Below are 23,042 nucleotides of genomic sequence, written 5' to 3' on the forward strand. Positions count from 1 at the left end.
TAATAAATTACATTATCTTTATATATATATATATATATATATATATATATATATATATATATATATATATATATATATATATATATATATATATATATATATATATATATATATATATATATATATATATATATATATATATAAATTTTAATTAAAGGATATGTACCAATTAGATAAATAAATGTAAAAGATTTTGATTCCCTACTTAAAATAGCTAGGGAATCAATAAAATGATAATAATAATAATAATAATAAAATTCTTTATTTGCACATTAAAAACATAGCAATAAAAATAATATAATATAGGTTAAATTAAACAGACTAACTTAAAACTATACTCATTATCGTCGCGTCGTTTACATCGTGTCAGCAGAGTGCAGACTTAACTTTGGAAATGATATAAGACATTGTAATTAGCGAATAGGGAATCAATCGTATAAGGCACCAATGGTAAGGGAATCACATATTTTCCTCCATAACTCGGAAACGGAGCAACAAATTGTGTGACCTCCTGCCATGATGTTTAGAGGTCTACCCCTCCTCCCGCACCTACGCACGCGCAACCACGTACTACTATTGTTTTCCCGTCATAATATACTCGACAGTGGCCATGGTTAAATAGCCGAATTGCCATAATAAGAAAAAAAAACAAATGTCAGTTGTCACTTGTCACAGTTGCCAGTTGTCACTTATGTCAGAAATATTCTTGTTGGCTCGGTATCGGTTTTGAGTTTTCAGGATTTATAATAATTCAGCAATTATTGTAAATTAGTGCTATGTTTTATGACTAAATTGTATACGTAATAAAATTTGTTTGAAAAATGGCAGAACAATTAGTTGTTCACGATGACATCAGATTGTAAGTCTATAAGTAAAATTTGGACCAATAGTTTACACATCTTCATTTGTGGGTACAAGATACTTAAAATATAGTTTGTGCTTATAATTACTCATAAATCTGGCTAGCTACTTCATGAAGATAGTCTTTATACAATGTTTCGTTAATTTCCTGCTTTTGTGTTGAATGTAGTATAAAAAAATTGAACATTTTCAGGTACACTACATCAGATAAGTTTTACTTGGAACCACATATAAATCCCACGGAGATTTTAATAATCGACAGGATTACTGGAGAAGCCAGTGTTAAAGGTAAAAAATTCATTACACCTGTGTTATTAAAATGAATCTTCTCTAGCACCATTTGCCTGGAGAAAAATGCCCTCAGTCTGCCACAAAATCATGTAAAATTACGAAATTAATGAGATGATCCCTGACAGCAAGGATTATAAGTGTGATGTGACTGTATCAATAGCTCCCAAACTAGTAAAATACATTTATTATGATCTTAATTATTTCTTAAGTTTACGAGATGATCACTCATGATATGGATTTTGTCGCAGGCCACTTTTGTTAATCCTGGCCATGACCATGGCCGCTGGAAAGCAGCTGAAATGTCAGGATTAACAATAGTGCCCTATGACAATATCCGTAAGTGCTAAATCTTATAATATTATTATGATCTTATTATTTTTAAATATTTTGTGGTTTACTTAAAATATTTATTTTTGTTTATCCAGATGTTAACTCTGTGAAGATTCCAATACCTCCTAACGCATACAAGCCTGTCTGTGGATTCCTGGGCTCCATCAAGCTCATATCTGGGTTGTACCTGGTGGTTGCCAAGTGCAGGATATCGGTAAGATGACAAGTTAGTTAACACATGAATCCCCAAGCGGCACCCGGCTGCCGCATAACTATTGAAAATCTATTGTGGCAGCCGGGTGCCGCATAACAACTTAAAATCTATTGTTGCTGCGATTCCCACAGTCAAAGTATTACGGGCCCTAAGTGATGAAGAGATTATCTGGAAATTGTGCCTAAGTATCTAAGTATAAAGAAGCAGCAACAAAATGTCCAGATATTAGTCACTTAATAAGTTCTGTCAATCCCTAATTTGTTAATTTGCTTGTCGATATTAATTTACTATGTTAAGTTAATACATATTATGTAGTTTGTTTTTCTTTTCTCAGATTGGCAAAATTAATGGGCAAGAGATATTTCAATTGGCTGATGTTGATATCATTCCATATGCTAGATCCACCACTCATCTCACCAGCAAACAGGTACGCCATTACATGAAATAATTATAAGAGAAATATTACATTTCGTTTCTTAATACATTGGCAATAACAATATTAATGAATTTGAACACCTGGGTGTATTGATAAAGATTTGATTATTATTAATCCTTCAAGCCCCATAAGAGCACTGGTGATCGTGACAATAGAATACAATAGCATTTCCAAGAATCTGTGATCGAAGTATTAATATCCAATATTATTTATTATTTTTGTAATCTAATCGATGTAAGTAATAATTTTTATTATTGTATTCATAAGATGATTTATTCACGCCAACAATGATATATTTGGTTAACAGATAGAAGACAACAACACATATGAGAAGATGCTGAAGTATGCCCTGGATACGCCAGGGATCTACTTCTCATACTCTTATGATCTCACACACACAATGCAGAGGCTACATTCCGTTACACCTGATTTTCATAAGGTAGTAGATTATTTGCAATTTTAATAATATTATGTATGTATTTACTACTTACCTTGTAATATGGTGTACATTTAGACAGTGACAGATTAACACTTACTCAAATTAAGCAATTGCCTAGGGCATCCCATCTGAGGGGACACCAGAAGATGCACAAAAAAACCGTTCTTAGGGCATCACATCTTACTTTCATGTCACCAAAAACCACACCAAAGAAAGTTTCTAGGAAAAACCGAATGCTATTAGGCGGTAAATGATTAAAGACCAATTCTAGTTGACAGGATAAGGGGGCCCATAGGCATTGATTGCTTAGGGCATCAGGTAGTCTTAATCCGTCACTGCATCTATTCATTAATTAAAATTTTTCCTTTATAATTATCTTCTACTGTAGTAGAATAGGTTTGACAAAAAATACATAAAAAACTAGTATGAATAAAGTGAGAGGTGCTGAGAATTACAGTGATCATACAATGCCACACAGTGTCACCAAACTTAGAACATCAATGTTTCCAGATGTCGCTGGCGAGTCGCGCCGATTCTCGGTTCTTGTGGAACGGTTACCTCCTGAAGGATTACACTGATCAACAGTTTTCAAGATTTGCATTGCCGATTATACAAGGATGTATCCTTTTTAAAGACTATTAAGTATTGCATCCAGGGTGTAAATCTAGTTTTTTGGAACGAAGTTTCTTATCGCGCGTTCTGCGTAAAGGAGGCTAGACAGAACGATATTTGACCTCGACACTTTTTTATTAGTACCTGCATGGTAGGGGCAGAGGGAGTTGATAGTATTCCTGTGCGTCAACTAGATGGCGTTTTTTAAGAAGAAAACAGCGATGCGTTGTAAGTATTCCTGGGTGTCAATAGATGGCGTTTTTTAATAATTTTTTGAGTGTATAATGTATTATGTATACAGGTTTTTGAACATATTGAAATAACTTCATTCCATTCGGGTGTCTCTTGACACCTCTCAAGTTTTTTTTTATTATTTCCTCCCCTTAGCATTGTCAGGGATTGTTATTTTCCAAATCTAAAAATTACACAATTACACAAATTTTACCTCTACAATAAAAGCATAAATAAAACAAAATAACCTATAATTACATTCTAGAATCTGGGGATCTAGTGGAGTCACTTACATAAAATGTAATGCTGACGTCACATTAGAAGTGTACAATCCTCGAGCGTTTGAGCGACGCGAGCGCACTTTAGTTATTAGTTACTAGTTATTCTTTTGCAGCAGATGATATGCTGAAATTAAAACACATTTTTATTGTATCCTTGTCATGTCCCACATTGTCATGGAACAATTATTTACTGAATATTAGGTCTTCATTACGCTAATAAATTGATTTCTCTGATAATACAAAGCACCTTACTACACATAGCAGTCGTGTCCGTCAACAATGTGAGCATCAACGGACACCATCTGACGTGGTCGCTGGTGTCGCGCCGCGCCACCGACCGCGCCGGCACCAGGCTCTTCATGCGCGGCGTCGACGCCCAGGTATCGTACAGTCAATTCTGATTAGTACTCAATGATTAGTTTTTCTGTAGATTATTGATATGAGGTTTCACAGAACACTGCCATCACATTGCAGACGCCAAAATTTTACAACAATAGAGACAGTGATGCAGCAATGGATGAATTTGTACCTCTTCCTGCGGCTACGCCATTTGTTTCTGTCAAGTAACTTCTCCGGAGTAGATCTACCAGGATCTGATGGCAGATTTTCAAAAAATATCCTAAGATCATTTGATACATTTTTATATTTGCATGTTTCACACATAGAATCAACCGCTATTAGGAAAAAAAAGGATCAAAATGTTTTATTCCAATTACTCTGGTATTGCTAGAGTCATTTTATTTTCTCACTTTTTGCTATCAACCCTTGCCCTTTGAGTAACCATCTTACTTTAGAGAGTATAAGTTAATAAAACCAGGATGTATGTTATCAGGGTAACGTGGCGAACTTCGTGGAGACGGAGCAGATAATCGAACGCGGCGGCGAGAAGTCCTCCTTCGTGCAGACACGCGGCTCCATCCCGCTCTACTGGACGCAGTACCCCGACCTCAAGTATGTCTCCACCATGACCATAGCTCTAACCGCTGTGTAAGAATGTGGCGTATTACAACACAGGAACAATGCGCATATTAGATTTTTTACATGTTTACATGTAAAATAAACTCTTATGAGGATACACCAGGGGCGAGAGAAATTAAAAATACTCGGTATTTGAAAATGTATTGCTGTCTCACCAATCTCAAGTCTCCCACCGCAGAGCGCGATAGAGACAATACGACAAAAGTTCTAATAAATGAACAGAAAATCTTCGATTCGTTGTCCGCTGATTCCTTCTCCAAAACTTAACAGATTCAAGTACTTCTTTCATTGAGAATTAAAGCAAGGCTTAAGCTGTGTTCCTATGTTTTATTTTTTTTTTTTGTATATTTTAGCCAGTTTTTTTTCTGGGTGTTTGAACACAGAAGAAAATCTTGGCATTTTTTTGGGCGTTCTTATCTTTTTTAATAATAAAATTATGCTAATAGTGGCCATAGATATTCTGGAAAAAAATCATAACTCTACCGGCATTATCCAGGGAGGAAACAGGGGACAGCGTTTGTATGGAAAATCGGCGGTGTGCACTCCTCTTAACGTTCAAGCTGGAAGATATACTTGTGACTATGGTTATATCATATATGTATTGGCTGCAAAACTTGCCCCAGCTCCCACCGACTATAAATGTTCGCACTTCGTGCCGACCGTGTTAAAAATGAAAAATTCACCCACTCCTCTATATGCCGTTACATATTGTGCATACCTATTATATGAACACGCCACTATTGCTTTCTCGCTCGCATAACCGACCATCAACTCCATAGGTACAAGCCGGGCATGTCTCTGGCGGCGGAAGACCACGTGGCGGCGTACACGCGCCACCTGCGTGACCAGCTGCAGCGGTACGGCAACCAGGTGCTGCTCAACCTGGTGAGTCACAACCACTAACTATATGGAGGTGGAGGAGCAAGTGGAAAGTCGAAAATATAGCTTCAGCTATCAATATTGCAAATGACATACTATGTCGGGGATTGTATCTAACTGCTGCTGTGCAGTTTGGCAGGCTATTAGAATATAGAAAATAATATGGTCCTTAATTTATTATTTATTTTTATTATTATCAAATCAAACGCACAAAAAAATACCTACCACAAGGTCCACAAGGCGTGGAGATCACGTGGTCGTATTAGATCGGCTATGGGGGCGTGGCCCACGTCGCCAAGTCTTGCGCATTTACGTACAATAGTTTCGGTAAATGCATATGATCCTGTTTGTAGTGTGTTGTAACCAATCAGGGTCTCTAATAACATATTCGTGGGGCCTGAGTGAATGTAGTAAATTGTAGTTGTGGAAGTGTAATGTTGTGACTTTATTTTTGTGTTCTGCGGTTCAGATCGACCAGCGCGGCAAGGAGGAGGCGCTGGAGCGCGGGTACCGGGCGGCGGTGGCGGCGGCGGCGCTGCCGGCGGTTCGCTACGAGCCGTTCGACTTCCACGCAGAGTGCCGCGGCATGCGCTACGACCGCCTGGCCGTGCTGCTGGACCGCGTGGCGCACGAGCAGGTCAGTGGCTAGCACGCAGCAGATCGACCGGCGCGGCAAGGAGGAGCCGTTTGTATACTACATGGCATTGATAAAATATGCGAAACATCTTAACCTTAAAGGATCGGACACTAGTGTCGGGACACATTGTATAAAAAAGATGGAACTGGTGTCAGCACCGCGTGAGCAACGACGGAACGTAAGCTAACGAAATCGTGTAGTTTCGCGTTTACATACCTTCAAAATCTGTGTGTGACTTTATCCTTATATTCATTTTAAAACTTGTTGCAGTCGGAGTTCGGGTATTTCATGTCACGCGGCGGCAGCGTGCTGCTGCGACAGGGCGGCGCGTTCCGCACCAACTGCGTGGACTGCCTCGACCGCACCAATGTGCTGCAGAGCCTGCTCGCGCGCCGCCACCTGGCGCAGGCGCTGCGCCTGCTCGCCGTCACCAACACCGACGACGAGATACCGCACTTCGAGCCGTTGTTCCGCAACGTGAGTATCCCACGCCAGGTTTCTCTGCATTACGTTGCCCGTTGGTGTGATAGAAGTTCCAACTTCTATTATTCCAACATCCTGCAGAGAAACCTGCTCCTCGTCAATTCTTCTACAACCTACTTTTTAAGGGTGTTGATAGTTTTAAGGTCACGTCACAATAACTTTAAATTTTTGCTGCTACAACATAATATGTCATTTGGTTTAGCTATGTCAAGTCGATGTCGGTCGTGATTGGTTAGGCTTGCCGCTTGACATAACCTAACCAAATTACGTAAGTCTGCCATTTGCCTATGATTCAACTTTTCACGTACCATAACGCTTTGTTGCATTTTCTCTCATTTTGTACTTTATTTGGCGGACATATTTTCTACCATCTTCTTTGTACGGTTTCTCAGGTGTGGGCGGACCACGCGGACATGATATCGGTGCAGTACTCGGGCACGGGCGCGCTCAAGACGGACTTCACGCGCACGGGCAAGCGCACGCGCGTCGGCCTGCTGCGGGACGGCATCAACTCGCTCACCAGATACTACAAGAACAACTTCAGTGATGGTTACCGACAGGTTAGTTATATTTCTATACTATATTTATTTATTTATGCTTTTTGCACAATGTTGGTACATAGGCGGACTTAATGCCAGACTAAGGACTAAGTGTCCAGAAACAAAAACTATTACAATATCTATTTACCATAGATTTTTTTTTATAGAAACGTAAAAAAAATTGAAACAAACCAAGAATATGTGCTGCCTATCCGGCTTTAAAATCTGTTATAATATTTCCTTTATAAATATATTACTGATAATATATTGACAGTGTCTGTCAGTCCCTACAGTTGGTCAAAGTTTCATATCTTTTTACTGTGGTCATGCCTAGCGTGCTGGAAATTATTATCAGGGCGAGCGAAGCGAGCCCTAGTATATCCCAAAACACGTCCCAAAACCAGAGCACTACCTGTGGTAGGCACCAGTAGTATCAACGTTCTGAAAGAAAAAAATATTTTCGGAAATAAAGCAATTTTTATTTTATTTTTATACAGTTTACGGACAACTATTGATATGTGCTTTTACATAATTATGTAGATGTATTAGGGAACATACCCATACTACGTGACCTATTTTTTGAGATTTTTTGACCACATTGTTAACCACGCGTATGTAGTACTATTCCAAGTCCCCCGTTAGTTGTCATAAAGGTTGACGTTTCTCTCGGCGAAATCGACTACGTGACAAAAATCTAAACCCCCTCCCCCCCTAAATAGGTCACGTAGTATGGGTATGTTCCCTTATCATCTGTCAGTCAAGGTATGGTTACTATTAAAATATTTAAAAAAACTGCCTTAAAGATTATTACCACGTAGAAGAGCGACGCGAGCTTTCACAAAGCTCGGCTTTTAGCTAGTAATTGTATGTTGTTAAAACATTACAACAATGTGACATTCATTCGCAGGACTCCATAGACCTGCTGCTCGGCAAGTACACGGTAGCGGACGGCGAGGGCAGCGCCGTCAAATGCCCGCTGCGACGTGACAGGGACTGGAAATATGTTGCGGTAAGTCGACAATTTTATGAGCATTATAATAGTAGAAGGCACCAGTTGAAACAACAATAGAAAATATTTTATGTGATATTTATTCTGAATAATTTTTTAAAGAATTTAATTTAATAAATATCAGAAAAAAAATATTACGAGTAACATAGTAAATACTAGTAAAAATGTTTATTACATTAATCAGGTTGTAAATCGTAGACAGCGGTTTTGTCATGAACAATGTCGAAGTAGCTTATTAACGTTCAAGTTAATTTAAAGTCTAAAAAACTTCCATGCACAATAAGTAATAACATTTCTCGGCACGCTAAGTATAATATTATATTCACGTACTTTAACGTTTCACATCTGCGTTGAAATTATTTTGCTACGTAACTTTAGGAGATTCGACATCGCAAAGTGCCAGTCTGCGCTTAGCGTGCTTCATTTTTATCGGCACTATAGATTTTTTTGGCTACTTTAGCTCCCGTCGCTGCTGCTGGTATCTGCGTTTTAGTTATTTTGTTACGTAAGAATAGCCAGCACTCGCGCTAATCGCCATAGTCTATACTTAGCTTAGCATTGTTGTGTGTTTCAACTTTCAGCTGCCGTCGCTGCTGCTGGTGTGCATGTCGATGTTCGTGGCGAGCGGCGCGAGCGCCACGCGGCGGTCGGACGCGCTGCTCTACCTCATGTTCTGGGGCGCGGCCGTCGGCGCCACCCTCACCGTCATCTTCAAGTGAGTGCGAGCGAGACGCGACGCACGTGCCGTCTCTCCCTAGCTGCTTCCTTAGTTACTAAAGACAAGGCGTATGTTATGTGGAAGGTGCCTTAACCGATTCGTGGCCACTGCCGCGCCCAGCGCGTCATTTAAAAAGATTCAGTGAGGCCGATGACGCGCCAAGCGCGGCATACAAGGATTGTTAAAAAACACGTTAAAACTAATTGATTATACTGTAATTACAATTTCTTAGTCTAAATGTGCATAAAACACAAACAGTGGCCAAGGCCGCACGTGGGGCGTCATCGTTTAGCAGGGCCGATGACGCTTATGGCGCGTCATTGAACAAACTGCTTGGCCTGTGGTAAGAATTCGTGAAAATGAAGGTGGTAACGAATCGGTTAAGAAGTTAAGACACTATAATTATAAAAATCGTTATGCGAATTTCTACATTTTTCTTACCTTGTTCAAGTAAATACTTTTTAATTTTTTTTAGTGTGTGTCATACAAAGTAACAAAAAGAGTTTTAAATTTTATTTACATAATAGCTATGAAAAATATTATCGGTCTCTTTCAGTAGCTCTACATCTATCTCTTTCCTCCTCAGGAACGGCAAGGAGTTCGTGGACTGGCCGCGGCTGGACTGCGGCGGGCTGGCGACGCGCGGCCCGCCTCCATCGTCTTTATGATCCAAGACCTCCAGCTCGTAATCGTCGTCTAGCGCCCATTATCTGAATAGAACCATAGACAAGAGAAGGAAAGGAATAGTAACTAATGTTCCATTTTCAAAACTTGTTCCATTTAAAAAAAATGGATAAAAGGTTACTATTCTTATCTATGCCACTTGTCTATGACCTGCAGTGTGTTAGAAAATTTATAATTAAATTACACTATTCTAATGGAAAAAGGAAGATTGGGTGATGGATATTTGAATCTTAACAGAGGGTTAAAACAGTGGGTAAAGTTCATTCCATTTTGTACTTTATTTGAAATGCGGTCGAGTACTTTTTAAGACTTTACTGTTATGAGTTACCAAAACGGTCAATATACGATAGTTAACGTCGAAAACAAATACATAGGTCATTCCAATATGGCTCGTGAATCGTGATCCTATGTACCATCGAGGAAGTCGATTCCTATGCGATTGACAGACCAACGTTATTTGGTCGAATACTAATGTCAATTCAATGTTAATTGTGATCTGTCAGCTGGGTTTGACGTAACGCAACCAAACTACTTAGGTCCCGATTTGCATAGAAATCAACTTCTCTGATAGTACCTACTCAAGAACTAAAAATCGTATCTTATTTATTATCTTATAATATGATGAAAGGATGGTATTACATCTCTCGACTATACTTAAAACAATTTGTGCTGAATTTTAAGTATGCGATTATGTATTGCTTGCATAAAACAATATTATCAGTTCAGTGATAAAGTGAATCCCGCCATTTTGAAATATTCACATAAAGTGCGTCAAGGCGTGCGTTAAATGAACGTGGGCGAGGGCGCCGCTGGTAAAGGAGAACTGTCAATAATGGCGGTTTTTGTATGGTGGTGGCGTTAGTTCCTTTTCGAGGCCACTGCTGGTAAAGGAGAACTGTCAATAATGGCGGTTTTTGTATGGTTAAGCGTTAGTTCCTTTTCGAGGCCACTGCTGGTAAAAGAGAACTGTCAGTAATGGCGGTTTTATATGGTGGCGGCGTTAGTTCCTTTTTACGCCACGTTCATTCAAAGCCTTGTCGAGCTCTAACTATTTTGCACCTGAGATTTTTCTTAGTGTTGCTACAGTAAAAAAGTAAAGTGCATTTAGAGCATATATTTTATAATATTGTTTGATTTTGAAATACAAATCTTTCCTTTTTTTTCCTTCAAATCTTTTTAATCTGTGTGAAGTGAGCCCAATTAGATTTTTAATCTGTAAGTTTCCGATCCACTATTAGACACTTTGTAGATGTTGCACGCAAACTACTTTACACAAACAAGAGTTCCTTTCTTATCTGCCTGCTAGATAAAATGTGTTTAAATGATCGAAAATTATTTCATATTATCTTGCTATTGACAATTATTGTGTAAATAAAATAATTAAATATTTTCATATTCAAAATTCTATGGTAGCTATTGTCTTGACAGCTTGATCTAGTGTTGCCAATTGCCATTTTTTTTTAACAATGAGTTAAACAGTCATACTGAAGATCATTAAATATTTAAGAATCGTTTTAAGGTATTTTGCTTGTAACATTTATTTAATGGGTGATTTGACGACCGGCGAGCTGATGAAGTGTGAAAAGAAAAATAATTTTACTGTAAAACTAACACTGTTAAAATGGAAATGGTCAAACGGTCAAATGGTAAAACGACTATGATACTTATATTTAAGTGGATATGCAATAAACAATAAAAATTCAAGATTGTACACTGTACAGCAACTTTAGTAAGTTTTACTTATAACAAATACAACATGTGAAAAAGTGCACATATAATAAGAGCGAGATGTGTAATGTTTAGATTAATTACAGTTTCTTCAACTTCGAACTCCTTCATTACCAGTTGGCTGGCCAGCTCCTTAACGATTTTTTTTCTCATTACCTATTAAAATAAATCTTGTGAGTTGTGATCAAAGTTTATAATACAAGTTTTAAAGGCACTTGGAACATAAAAATTCTCTTACTGGCTGGTGGTCCCTCTGTTGTCACATTTACAGAAGACTTTGAAGTTGATAAGAGAACAGCTTAGGCCTTAGCAGACAACTCTAAATTAACATACAGTAACGTTATTTTTCTTCTTCGATGTTTTATCTTATAATTTTTTCTATGCTAGATATTAAAGTGTTTCTTGTGTTATAATAGGCCTTTGGTCACTTTGTTACTGTGTTATTGTAATATAATTTATAAACTTAATATTTCATTACATAATATTATTACGTCACACCTGTCTTTTATTTAAGTACCTGTCTTATAACATTTGTTTTGTTTCAAATTCCAATTATCGATCTCCTCTGAGGAATCTCCTAAAACTGTGAAAGAATGGTTTGTTCGCTAGTTATGTTGCAAACTACTTGACTCACAAAGACAAAACCTAAAAAATAATAAGGTATTGGACTTGGTATCTGACACCTACATACATATTATACATAATATTATAATATGGATGTTGCCCGTAACCAAAGAGGATAACTACGTGATACGTCACCCGCAACTTCGTTGCGTTAACCGTTTATGTCGCAGAAGCAGCACATTCCTTTTTTCGAGATAAAAACTTTCCTGTGTGCGTTCCTTTGAAGTTTGACCCATAGTAATACACAATTTTGCATTGAAAATGTTCATATATTACGGATTGTAAAACTGTCTACAGATTGGTCTACAGGCTAACATTATAATATATAAAACATTTTATTGATATATCATGGCAGTTTAATAATTTTATTTTTTATGTTTTTAGTTTTTTACTATACTTGGCTACACTGACTAACTGCATGAAACGGAACGTCGGCACTAGGGTTGTGTAATATTTTTATGTTATCGATTTTTAACCGTTTTTATCGAATATATTATAGACGTCATCGATACAAAAGGGAAAGAAAAGGCACGTACTTATATCCTAAGGCACGTACGAGGCATCCTTTAATAACAAATATCCCAATAGGTAAATGCAGGCCTAATCGTGTTTGTACTATTCTTTTCGGCTTCTGTTTTTAGACAACCATTAATTACTATAAAATTTAACCCATCATAGAGGTAAAGGACATCAGGCAATTTCCATACAATATTAGTCTAAAAAAGGTGCGCGGCCAGACCTAGGCTCATTAAAAAATATGGACTTATAAAACCCTGTAACTGTATTTTCTGAGTAATTATTTAGTTAGGAAAAAAATATTAAAAACATTACATTTAAAGGAGGTTTTACTGGGAAAGGGGTCGTAATGGAAAGGGCATCGTACTAAGGAGGTAACATGGGGTAAAGGGGCATTTCTAGGAAATAAGAGCATGTAATGCTTTTAAGAGCCCATATGACCCTAACTTGACTACATACATTAACCTAGATCTCAAAATCTGTGAGGTCTAGAAAACTGATTTTTTGAGTAACTTCAGTTCATAAAGATTAAATGCTCAAGACGAAAACACGATTACTCAGAAAATGCTCGATAGTTTCTTTTTTACAAAAAACCTTGTTTTAGACACATTTTTGCTTTGATCTTCGAAGTTTGCTGTCTTTTCTTTAATATTTTTTAATATCTAAAAAGGTATTGATAAAACCTAAATTTGCTCAAAACACTTTTTTCATAATCATTATAGTTCGTCTTTTATTCAAGTAAAACTAACTCGGCGATGATTCCGCGCCGTCCTTTTTCACCTGGCATATGAAAGACGGGAGTGAGTGTCAAGAGAGAAGGACAATGTTTGATTTTTAGAGTCAGACTCAGATGAGCTCTTAATATTTTTTCCTAACTAAATAATTACTCAGAAAATGCAGTTACAAGGTTAAGTCCAAATGCTTTTTTAATTCTTAATAATTATGGCCTAGCTATTAGAAATATTCTTAGTTCTGGCCGCGCATTTTTATTTTTTTAGACCAGAAATCAGAACGCCTGATGTCCTTTATATTTTAGATATTAAATAAAAATATGTTTTATTTAAAATCAATATCTAATTTTAAATTCAATAAATTATTCATGGTTTGTACCAATTAAAATTATATTCAAATTCGTAACTGACAAGTGACAGTATCGACTATCGATAAGTCTCAACTCTCGATATCATCGATCTTCTCTAACGCCAGACAAAAGTCAATTGTCAAACAAAATTAAAATTGAATCAGTCAAGAATTCTGCGCTTCGGGTGGTGGTATTGTTTATTGTTTGTTTATAGTGCTTGTTATTATGAAGCCTTTATTTAGTACATAATCACCATGTTATCTTGTGCAAAAATAACTCAGTGAAGTGGCTTTAATACGATATAAACAGTAGGATTATTTTAATGAAGTGATTTTGTGCGGCGCCAGAATGTCTGACGAGCTAGAAGCCCGAATGTGGGATGAGGGGAGCTCCAGGTACGAGTCCAGAACTCGGGGCTCGTACTTCGAGTCGGCCTTCGCGTCTTCGGAGCACCTCGACCGAGCTCCTTTGTTGGCCGAGGTAAGATAAACAATAAATTTCACCAGGAATTTTCCAATACTTTTCTATTTTTGTATGAAACCGAAGTAAATAATTTGCACTCATCATAGAATCAGCTTCTGCAATATTCTTCATATTTTACATAGCAAGTAGCAACTGTAAACTATGAACAATATGAATAATGTTTGTGAATCGTAATACAGTGTGTACAATAGACTTTTTTTATTAATTTGATGTGAAAATAATAATTCATCAATAATTTTTTATGTTTGTTGTAAGTATGTGATGTTGCTTTTATTTTTGTACTTGAACGTCATTGTCCATCAGTACATTAGTAATACTATAGAAAAATAAGCAAAGAGTAGAAGCTATTTGAATAAGACGTTAAATGCCTAATATTTGTATTTATAAAACTTTTTGTTATTTCAGTCATCACACTTTTTATTTTTTGAATGAAGGAGAAACTATTGTTTTTTTTTTTTTCAAACATTTAAATGTAAAAAGCGGTATGTAAAATACTCCAGCGATAGTCAAAACTGCAAGGCATTGAATGAAATTTCATAGAAATTCATCCAAATATTTAATAGCTTGTCCCACAGTTTAAATCCATTAAGGTTTCTAGAAAATTCCTGAATAGCTTTTACTATTCATTTGAAATGTTAAACTATGATCAATATTCCTTGCAGGTAAGGAATTTTCAATAGCTGTGCAAAACTAATCACTTATCGGCAAAAATATAGTACACTGCACAATATATCTAGTGTGCAAACATCTAACATTTGCATTTAAATGTAAACTAAGACATCAACTAATTAGTTGATAAGTTGAGTAAGAGGATAGTTGATTACCTTTTACTAATTATATTTTATTTATTGTTCTCTATGAAATACCCATAATTTGACATACAGTATTTTTTGGCTTGGCCAGAAAGAATTTACACTTGTAGAAATTAATAAAATAATGCTTTCTTTGAAGCTTTATGATCCCAGGTTCTAAATGCCCAAGGTATCGGGTAAATTCCCATCTCTGATAGTGGACAGATAAGAATTTCTTTTGTTTTGGATACATTTTTCTCCACATAGAAGTATATAAAGTATTAAAAGTAGGATAAAAATTAAGGATAATATTGCACCTTCAAGGTAGTATGCAAACACAAATATTTTGGAAGTAAATTTTTTATAACATTATTGAATGAAGACTGATCGTATATAAACTACTAGCTGTTGCCCGTGACTTCGTCCGCGTGGACTTCAGTTTATAGCGCGCGATGTCAACAAAATTGGTGTCAAAAGCTTTTATAAAAAAACCCTGGTACCCCTTAAATCAATAGAGCTGTGCAGTGTGCACACAATAAGTATTTCATTTTTTTATATTAAACTTTATATTTTATGCCAAATTTTAAAGCTTATTTAGCCCTCCAATTACACAACTTTACCCATAAACTATTTATCATTGATAGATTTAAGGTTACGTCACTGCACAGATAAAGTCGCGGGCAACAGCTAGTATTATACATAAAATATGTTTAAGATTTTTGAAATTTTATTTTAATACACATCCAAGACCCAGGAACATTGAAAACTTTTTGTTCCGCCTGCGGGACTCGAACCCAGGACCCCCGGGATGAGCGCTGGCCACGCGCAATGCGAATTCATTTTCATCGATATTTTCATGGAAATAAGATATTTTCCCACATCAAAATGTAGCCTATGTCCTTTCTCAGACTCTAGAATAACTGTATACAAAATTTCATTGCAATCGGTTCAGTAGTTTTGGCGTGAAAGCAAGACAGACAGACAGACAGACAGACAGAGATACTTTCGCATTTATAATATTATATTATTAGTATGGATAGTATGGATTAGAAATGCAGTAGGAGTTCTACATAAGATAAGATAGATTGATTATTATTATACCAAGTGATAATATTATTAAACATAATATTCTAACGTATTAAAAACTATAAACAAAAACATACTAACTAATAAGTATGATTAGTTCTATGTTACAATAAAGTAAAAAATAAAACGCCATCTGTTGAATCGTATTAGAACTAAAATGTTCATTCCATCGATATATTTCTGGATTTTTTATAATATTATACATAAAATATGTTTAAGATTTTTGAAATTTTATTTTAATACACATCCAAGACCCAGGAACATTGAAAACTTTTTGTTCCGCCTGCGGGACTCGAACCCAGGACCCCCGGGATGAGCGCTGGCCACGCGCAATGCGAATTCATTTTCATCGATATTTTCATGGAAATAAGATATTTTCCCACATCAAAATGTAGCCTATGTCCTTTCTCAGACTCTAGAATAACTGTATACAAAATTTCATTGCAATCGGTTCAGTAGTTTTGGCGTGAAAGCAAGACAGACAGACAGACAGACAGACAGAGATACTTTCGCATTTATAATATTAGTATTATAGCGCGAAGCACTAAGCAGGCGCCTCGCGCCACCCCTCGCACCGCATCACCGGGGCCAATCATACCGCTGAGACGCTCGGGTCGCGATCGACGACCAATAACACGCTCCGAGTATGAGTATTATCTGCGCGCGCATGTTTAAACTGGAAGCGCGCGCGTCGGTGATCGCGTCACGACAATCGCGTTCGCGCCGTGCTATGTGCAACACGTACAAGTCTCTCGCAGCCCGAAGCCGGTCATATGTAATAATAATAGTTTGTATAGTTTTCATCAGTGTTGAACTCATTGTAAATGTTCAATAAACTATTTCGAACTATAAGTGGCAGCCCAACGTTTGGCCGAAAAGTTTTAAGACCTAGGTTTCCGAAAAGACCTAATAGTGTAACGGTTTTTTCTCCGCGAACTAAACAGTAGGTGTGGCCTATATAGTTTTCTGTTTAGTTTTGTTCCGCGAACTGTTAACACTACGTGTGAAATAATGACTTTCTGGAAGACCTAAGACTGTTTCGGGTATTCTCCGCGAACTAAACAGTGTGCATCTCCGCAACGGTGTAGTTTTGTTCCGCGTTCTGTAATAACAATAAGTACGTGTGTACAGTGTATGTACATAGACTCTTCTAGAATACCTAAGTTTTGTCACCGGTATTCTCCGCGAACTAAACAGTGTGCATCTCCGCAACGGTGTAGTTTTGTTCCGCGTTCTGTAATAACAATAAGTACGTGTGTACAGTGTATGTACATAGACTCTTCTAGAATACCTAAGTTTTGTCACCGGTATTCTCCGCGAACTAAACAGTGTGCATCTCAAGTTCTCAACAACTGTGTCAGTTTTGTTTTCGCGAACTGTATTAATGACAATACGAGTGTTAAATGTTAATAGACTTTTCTAGAATATCTTTGTTCTAGTACCTATTCCGCGAACTAAGCAGCCGCGCGTGTGTCGACTGCTGTGTTAGTTTTGTTTTCGCGCGCTAATAATAATAATAGTCTAAAACATTTCGTTCTATACTTTCCGCGAGCTAAACAGTAGGTGGGCTGTGTTACTTTGTTCCGCGAACGGATATAGTAATAATAGTGGAATTAGTGACTTATAGAATACCGAATACGTAAGGGGGCGTCCACAAGTTACGTAAGCCTCGGTGCTGTGTGGAAGCCTGGACTATAAGACTTTATTTCGGTTCTGTTCCGCGTACGTGGTGACTTATCAAGATGAACACCAGATCAGCCCATGCGAAACAAGCGAGTTCGTCGGCTGTCCTCGAATCGTCCGTGGACGGGACGCCGACGCCGCCGCCGGTTTCGGCGGACACGTCTCCATGCGCTGCCGGCGCTGACGCCGCCCAGGTGCCCGCGGAGGACCCGCAGCCAGCTGGTGGTGCGGCTGCGGCCCCGGTCACCATGACAACGGATCAACTTCTATTACTCATAGACAGGTTGAGTCGCGGCGAGCCTGTAAGTACATTACCAATTTCTACTGGCAATTTCGCCAAGTGCACGGCTCGTTTTAACGGAGAGAATAACAGTAACGTTGAGGCGTTTATCGATGCAGTGGAAACTTATAAAGAGTGTCTCCGTATTGACGACCACAATGCCCTACGTGGGTTGTCAATGTTGCTGACGGGATTGGCCGCTACTTGGTGGCAAGGAGTCAAGGACACTACGTTGTCGTGGCAAGCTGCTTTAGAGGCTCTAAAGCAAACTTTTGGACCTCGCTTGCCTCCTCACAAACTGTATAGGAAAATTTTTGAACGAGAGCAACGTGTAGACGAGTCTACAGATTTGTTTATTTGTCACGTTCGAGCACTTTTCGCCCAGCTCCCGCAGTTTACACTGACGGAAACGGTACAGCTGGATATGGCCTATGGATTGATGCACCGTCGAATTAGAGAGAAAGTCCCGCGTGCTAACTTTACTAGTTTCGCCGAGTTATTGGCTCAAGCACGGCGGGGGGAAGATATTATAGACGAGAGTAGGCCGCGTGTCAATATGGATACGAAACCAGCGCCGTATACTTCGGCGACGGCTCAGGCGGAGCCTATTATTACTACGAGGAAGTTTCGGCCTCAATGCAAGTACTGTAAACAGTACGGCCACCTCAAGGAGGATTGTCAGCGAATTGCCAAGCAGGCAAAGACTAGAGATGGTCCAGTTGAAGGAGCTTCGCGTTCCCCTGCGGTCACGTGTTTCGGGTGTGGGACACCCGGAGTTATACGCTCGAACTGTCCAACGTGTAAGGAGAAAAAATCGAGCGCGCCGCCCGTGCCATCTAAGAGTACATTTCAATCGGTTTCCGCGAGTTGCGCTAATATTGATTCGCGTGTGCGTCCGGTGTTGCGTGTACAAATCTGTGGTGAATTCGGTAATTTAATAGTAGACACTGGAGCTAAACATTCCGTAGGAAGTGTTAGTCTAAGAGCCCACTTATTTAAGCATGGTTGTCAGTTCCAAAATGTATTTACTGAATTAAAATATGCGGACGGTCGGACCTCTGCGCAAAATGTTGAAATAGCGCATGTTAATGTAACGGTGCGAGGCGTAGCGCGAGCGGTCGATTTTATTATGTTGCCGGATGCAACCGAGAGCCTGTTAGGTATGAATTTTATAGAGGACATTGGTATGGTACTAGACTTCGATCGTGGTGTATGGTATGTGAGACACGATAGGTCGCCGGAGTCGATTATTTTTGAAACCAAGCCTTTACGGCCCCTTACCTGTTCGTCTGTGGGTCTTCGCGATGACGAGGGATCCCATCTTTGTCTGGACGAAAGGGAACGTCTGTCGGACTTTCTGAATATCCACGATGATATTTTTACTCCAGGGGGAGGACCGAGTGATTTTGCCGTACATCGTATAGATACGGGAGATGCGGCGCCAATTGCTAGTCCGCCGTATCGCGTTTCTCCCGCTAAGAAAGACATTATTCGTGAAGAAATAGATAAGATGCTGGAAGATGACATCATCGAAGACGCTGAGTCGGAGTGGGCCTCTCCTGTGGTTTTAATACCGAAGAAAAATGGCGAAACCCGGTTCTGTGTAGACTACAGAAAGCTTAATAGCGTCACACGGACTGATAAGTATCCACTTCCGGTTATCGACGAATTACTGCAGAACACAAAAGCAGACTGCGTCATGTCAACGATCGACTTAAAAGCCGGGTATTGGCAAATTAGTGTCGCCCCGGAAGATCGACATAAGACGGCGTTCACAACGCCCTTTGGAACGTTCCAGTTTCGCCGCATGCCGTTCGGCTTAAAAAATGCACCGGCGACGTTCCAGCGGTTAATAGACCGGATGAGGTCTGGTCTCAAGGCCGTCTGCGTCCTGGCATACTTGGATGATATCCTCGTTATATCACCAAATCTGGAGCAGCACCTGAAGGATCTTCAGCAGGTCTTCGAGCGCCTTCGCCTGTTCAACCTGAAAGCAAACAGAAAAAAGTGTTATTTTGCTAGAAATGAGGTTACTTACCTGGGACACGTCGTTTCTTCAAAAGGAATCGAGCCGGATCCTACGAAGGTGGAAGCTGTGATGAATATGAAGCCTCCTACGAACCTGAAAGAGTTAAAAACGTTTTTACAAACCTGCTCCTGGTTTCGGAAGTTCATACCCCAGTTTTCTGATCTAGCTCGTCCGTTGACGGAACTTACCAAGAAAGATCGACGTTGGATGTGGGGCGAGGACCAGCAAAGAGCCTTTGATGAACTGAAGGTGCGCCTTTCAAACAGTCCCATTCTTCGACAAGCAAGTTTTGATGAGCCGTTTGTTTTGCGGACAGACGCCAGTGCCTATGCTCTAGGAGCAGTATTATTGCAAGGCCCCTCTCATCATGAAGAGAGACCAATTGAGTATGCCAGCCGGCTGCTCACTGCGGCTGAACGAAATTATCATACCACCGAGCGAGAAGCCTTGGCGGTCGTTTGGGCTTTGGATAAATTCCGAGGGTACCTCGAAGGAGCCCAAGTTCATGTGGCTACCGACCACCAACCATTAAGATGGCTTTTGTCATTAAAGACACCCAGTGGTAGATTGGCCCGTTGGGCGATGAAAATTCAATCGTTTGATCTCCAAATCAATTATACACCTGGTAGAGTTAATCTGGTCGCCGACACTCTCAGTCGTCCAGTGACCAATTTAGCTGAAGAAGCTATTACGGGATCTTGTGGTATTTGTCCCGTAGTCGTCGATTTGCCTCAATGTAGTCCAGAAGACATTCGAAAAGCTCAATTGAATGATTCTGAGGTGAGCAAAGTTATAGAAGATTTTGAAAATTCGGATGACCCTGCAGCAGCTGTACGCTGGACTGACCGGGGCTATTATATTGAACGAGGAGTCCTGTATCGATGTGATCCGGACGGAGTGTCCGAGGAACCACAACTGGTAGTCCCAGAGTCGTTAAAGGCAGAGATCATGAAAGAACTCCATGATGCGCCCACTGCTGGACACTTAGGCTTGGAGCGTACGTTGCGAAAAATTAAAGAAAAATATTATTTTAGAAATATGAGGACTTATGTAGCTCAATACCTTAAATCCTGTGACTTGTGCCAAAAGTACAAAGCGACGAATTTAAAACCTGCTGGTCTGCTTCAGACACCCGTGCTCCAGCAGCGATTCGAAGTGCTTGCGATGGATCTTTTCGGACCCCTTCCTGAAGCCGAAGGCGGAGAAAAGTGGGTTTTTCTCATTGAAGATACGGCGAGTCGGTGGATTGAACTATTTGCACTGTGTGATGCTACAGCTGAGTCGTGTGCAAAGGTTTTGATAGAAGAAGTCTTCCTGCGTTATGGTTTACCTCGTCGAGTTATCTCGGATAATGGTAGTCAGTTTGTCTCGGCAGTAATGCAAAAGGCTATGTTTGTGCTTGGAGTCCAACAGGCCCTAATTCCTGTGTATCATCCGGAAGCAAACCCGGCGGAACGTAAGAATCGAGAGCTGAAGCAGTTACTTGGTATTCTGGTGGGACCAGAACATCGCCAGTGGCCCACTGTACTACCGAAGGTTCGTTTTGCACTCAATAGTGCCTATAATCAAGGAACGGGTCAGACTGCTGCATATCTTACCTTTGCTAGGGAGATGCGCTCCCCTATAACAGTCCACACGGACCTACGAGATATTGTGTCCCAACAAAATTTCGTTCCCCAGATTACGCCTTACCTGAAGGAGTTTGCGCGAATTTTGCTTGATGTTAAGCACCGGGTTGAAGAGCAACAAGATCTTCGAAAGGCCAGTGGTGATAGTAAGAGACGAGAGAGTCCTTCGTTTGCAGAAGGGGACCTGGTCCTCGTGGATGCCCATTTGATGAGCAATGCAGCCAAGGGGTTTACCAGTAAATTTGCCCCAAAACGGGAAGGTCCCTATCGTGTCGCTCAATTAGTGAGTCCCACGTCATTCATTGTTGAGGATGCGAACGGAGTTGTACGAGGCAAGTACCATGCCAGCGCCCTCACACCGTATGTTGGTCCATCCACTGTCGTTGTACATCAGCGCCGCCGTGGTCGTCCAGCCAAGTCACAGACGGGTCGTGCTTGTGACTTGGAGGGGGAGGCTATAGCGCGAAGCACTAAGCAGGCGCCTCGCGCCACCCCTCGCACCGCATCACCGGGGCCAATCATACCGCTGAGACGCTCGGGTCGCGATCGACGACCAATAACACGCTCCGAGTATGAGTATTATCTGCGCGCGCATGTTTAAACTGGAAGCGCGCGCGTCGGTGATCGCGTCACGACAATCGCGTTCGCGCCGTGCTATGTGCAACACGTACAAGTCTCTCGCAGCCCGAAGCCGGTCATATGTAATAATAATAGTTTGTATAGTTTTCATCAGTGTTGAACTCATTGTAAATGTTCAATAAACTATTTCGAACTATAGTATGGATTAGAAAGACATTTTTGGTTCCTAGGACCCTAAATAGTTTGTTTTATAATTGGTCACTAAGAAAGCGATTGATCACCAAATCTTTGTTAAACAAAATATTACAAATTATTTTTTAGGGTTCCATGGTCAAAAAGGAACCCATAAAGTTTCGCTCTATCCGTCTGTCTCTTTGCAGTTTTGCTCAGAGACTATAGGACCTACAAAGCTGTAATTGGTCATGAATGCACATATTAATGATGCCGATAAAATACAGTACATATAAAATCTTTAATTTTTTTTTATGGTACTTCCCCTACACACTACACTCGTTGGATAGGAGGTTTTTTTTTAAATATTACAAGAATTCACAGATGATTTTCCGATTTAGGCATCCATTGTCCCCCCCTTCTACCAGCTAATGGCTGCTGTGTTGAAATGTGAAAAAATTTACAGGAGTAGAAAATATAATATGCTGAATTCAAAAGGGAAACTGTCACAATTATGAAGACTTTTAATGCTTTTAAGTTATTGAGTAATAGTCAATCAACTAAAAAAATATATTCCGCGAAGTATAAAGGAACTTGTAGTTCAAATTCCTTTGAATTGTTTTAAAATTTAGAAGAGAAGTGTAAAACACATTACAAAAATGTATAATTTGTACATTCATTGACCATACAAAAATTATCAAAAACTAGCGGTACTACGGAACCCTATTTTATTGTGCGTGG

The 23,042-nt window shown here is 39.4% G+C and overlaps 2 protein-coding genes across 2 annotated transcripts in view; both read left to right on the forward strand.

Moving 5' to 3' along the window:
• The first annotated feature begins 711 nt into the window (after window positions 1–711).
• LOC121730060 (phosphatidylinositol-3-phosphatase SAC1) lies at window positions 712–10,075 on the forward strand. Its single transcript, XM_042118861.1, has 15 exons — window positions 712–859; window positions 1,055–1,149; window positions 1,578–1,696; window positions 2,031–2,123; window positions 2,440–2,571; window positions 3,082–3,190; window positions 3,960–4,075; window positions 4,528–4,646; window positions 5,453–5,558; window positions 6,022–6,189; window positions 6,460–6,666; window positions 7,065–7,232; window positions 8,119–8,220; window positions 8,802–8,935; window positions 9,525–10,075. The coding sequence occupies exons 1-15, from the start codon at window positions 822–824 to the stop codon at window positions 9,604–9,606; spliced, it is 1,788 nt and encodes a 595-aa protein (XP_041974795.1). The 5' UTR covers window positions 712–821; the 3' UTR covers window positions 9,607–10,075.
• Window positions 10,076–13,673: 3,598 nt separating this feature from the next.
• The window catches only part of LOC121730153 (zinc transporter 2-like), a 38,841-nt gene continuing 29,472 nt past the window's right edge, over window positions 13,674–23,042 (forward strand). The window contains exon 1 of the mRNA XM_042119050.1: window positions 13,674–14,051. Within this exon, the coding sequence (XP_041974984.1) occupies window positions 13,920–14,051 (132 nt within the window). The 5' untranslated portion in view covers window positions 13,674–13,919. The remainder of the gene's footprint in view (window positions 14,052–23,042) is intronic.

Source organism: Aricia agestis, chromosome 1 (genome assembly GCF_905147365.1).
Source record: "Aricia agestis chromosome 1, ilAriAges1.1, whole genome shotgun sequence".
Classification (NCBI taxonomy): domain Eukaryota; kingdom Metazoa; phylum Arthropoda; class Insecta; order Lepidoptera; family Lycaenidae; genus Aricia; species Aricia agestis.

Bases quoted from the DNA above. Each gene is read 5' to 3' on its own strand.
- LOC121730060 (XM_042118861.1), top strand. From the start codon at position 822: ATGGCAGAACAATTAGTTGTTCACGATGACATCAGATT. The intron at 2,572-3,081 runs GTAGTAGATTAT...CAATGTTTCCAG, and splicing joins TTACACCTGATTTTCATAAG to ATGTCGCTGGCGAGTCGCGC. The intron at 6,190-6,459 runs GTCAGTGGCTAG...AACTTGTTGCAG, and splicing joins ACCGCGTGGCGCACGAGCAG to TCGGAGTTCGGGTATTTCAT.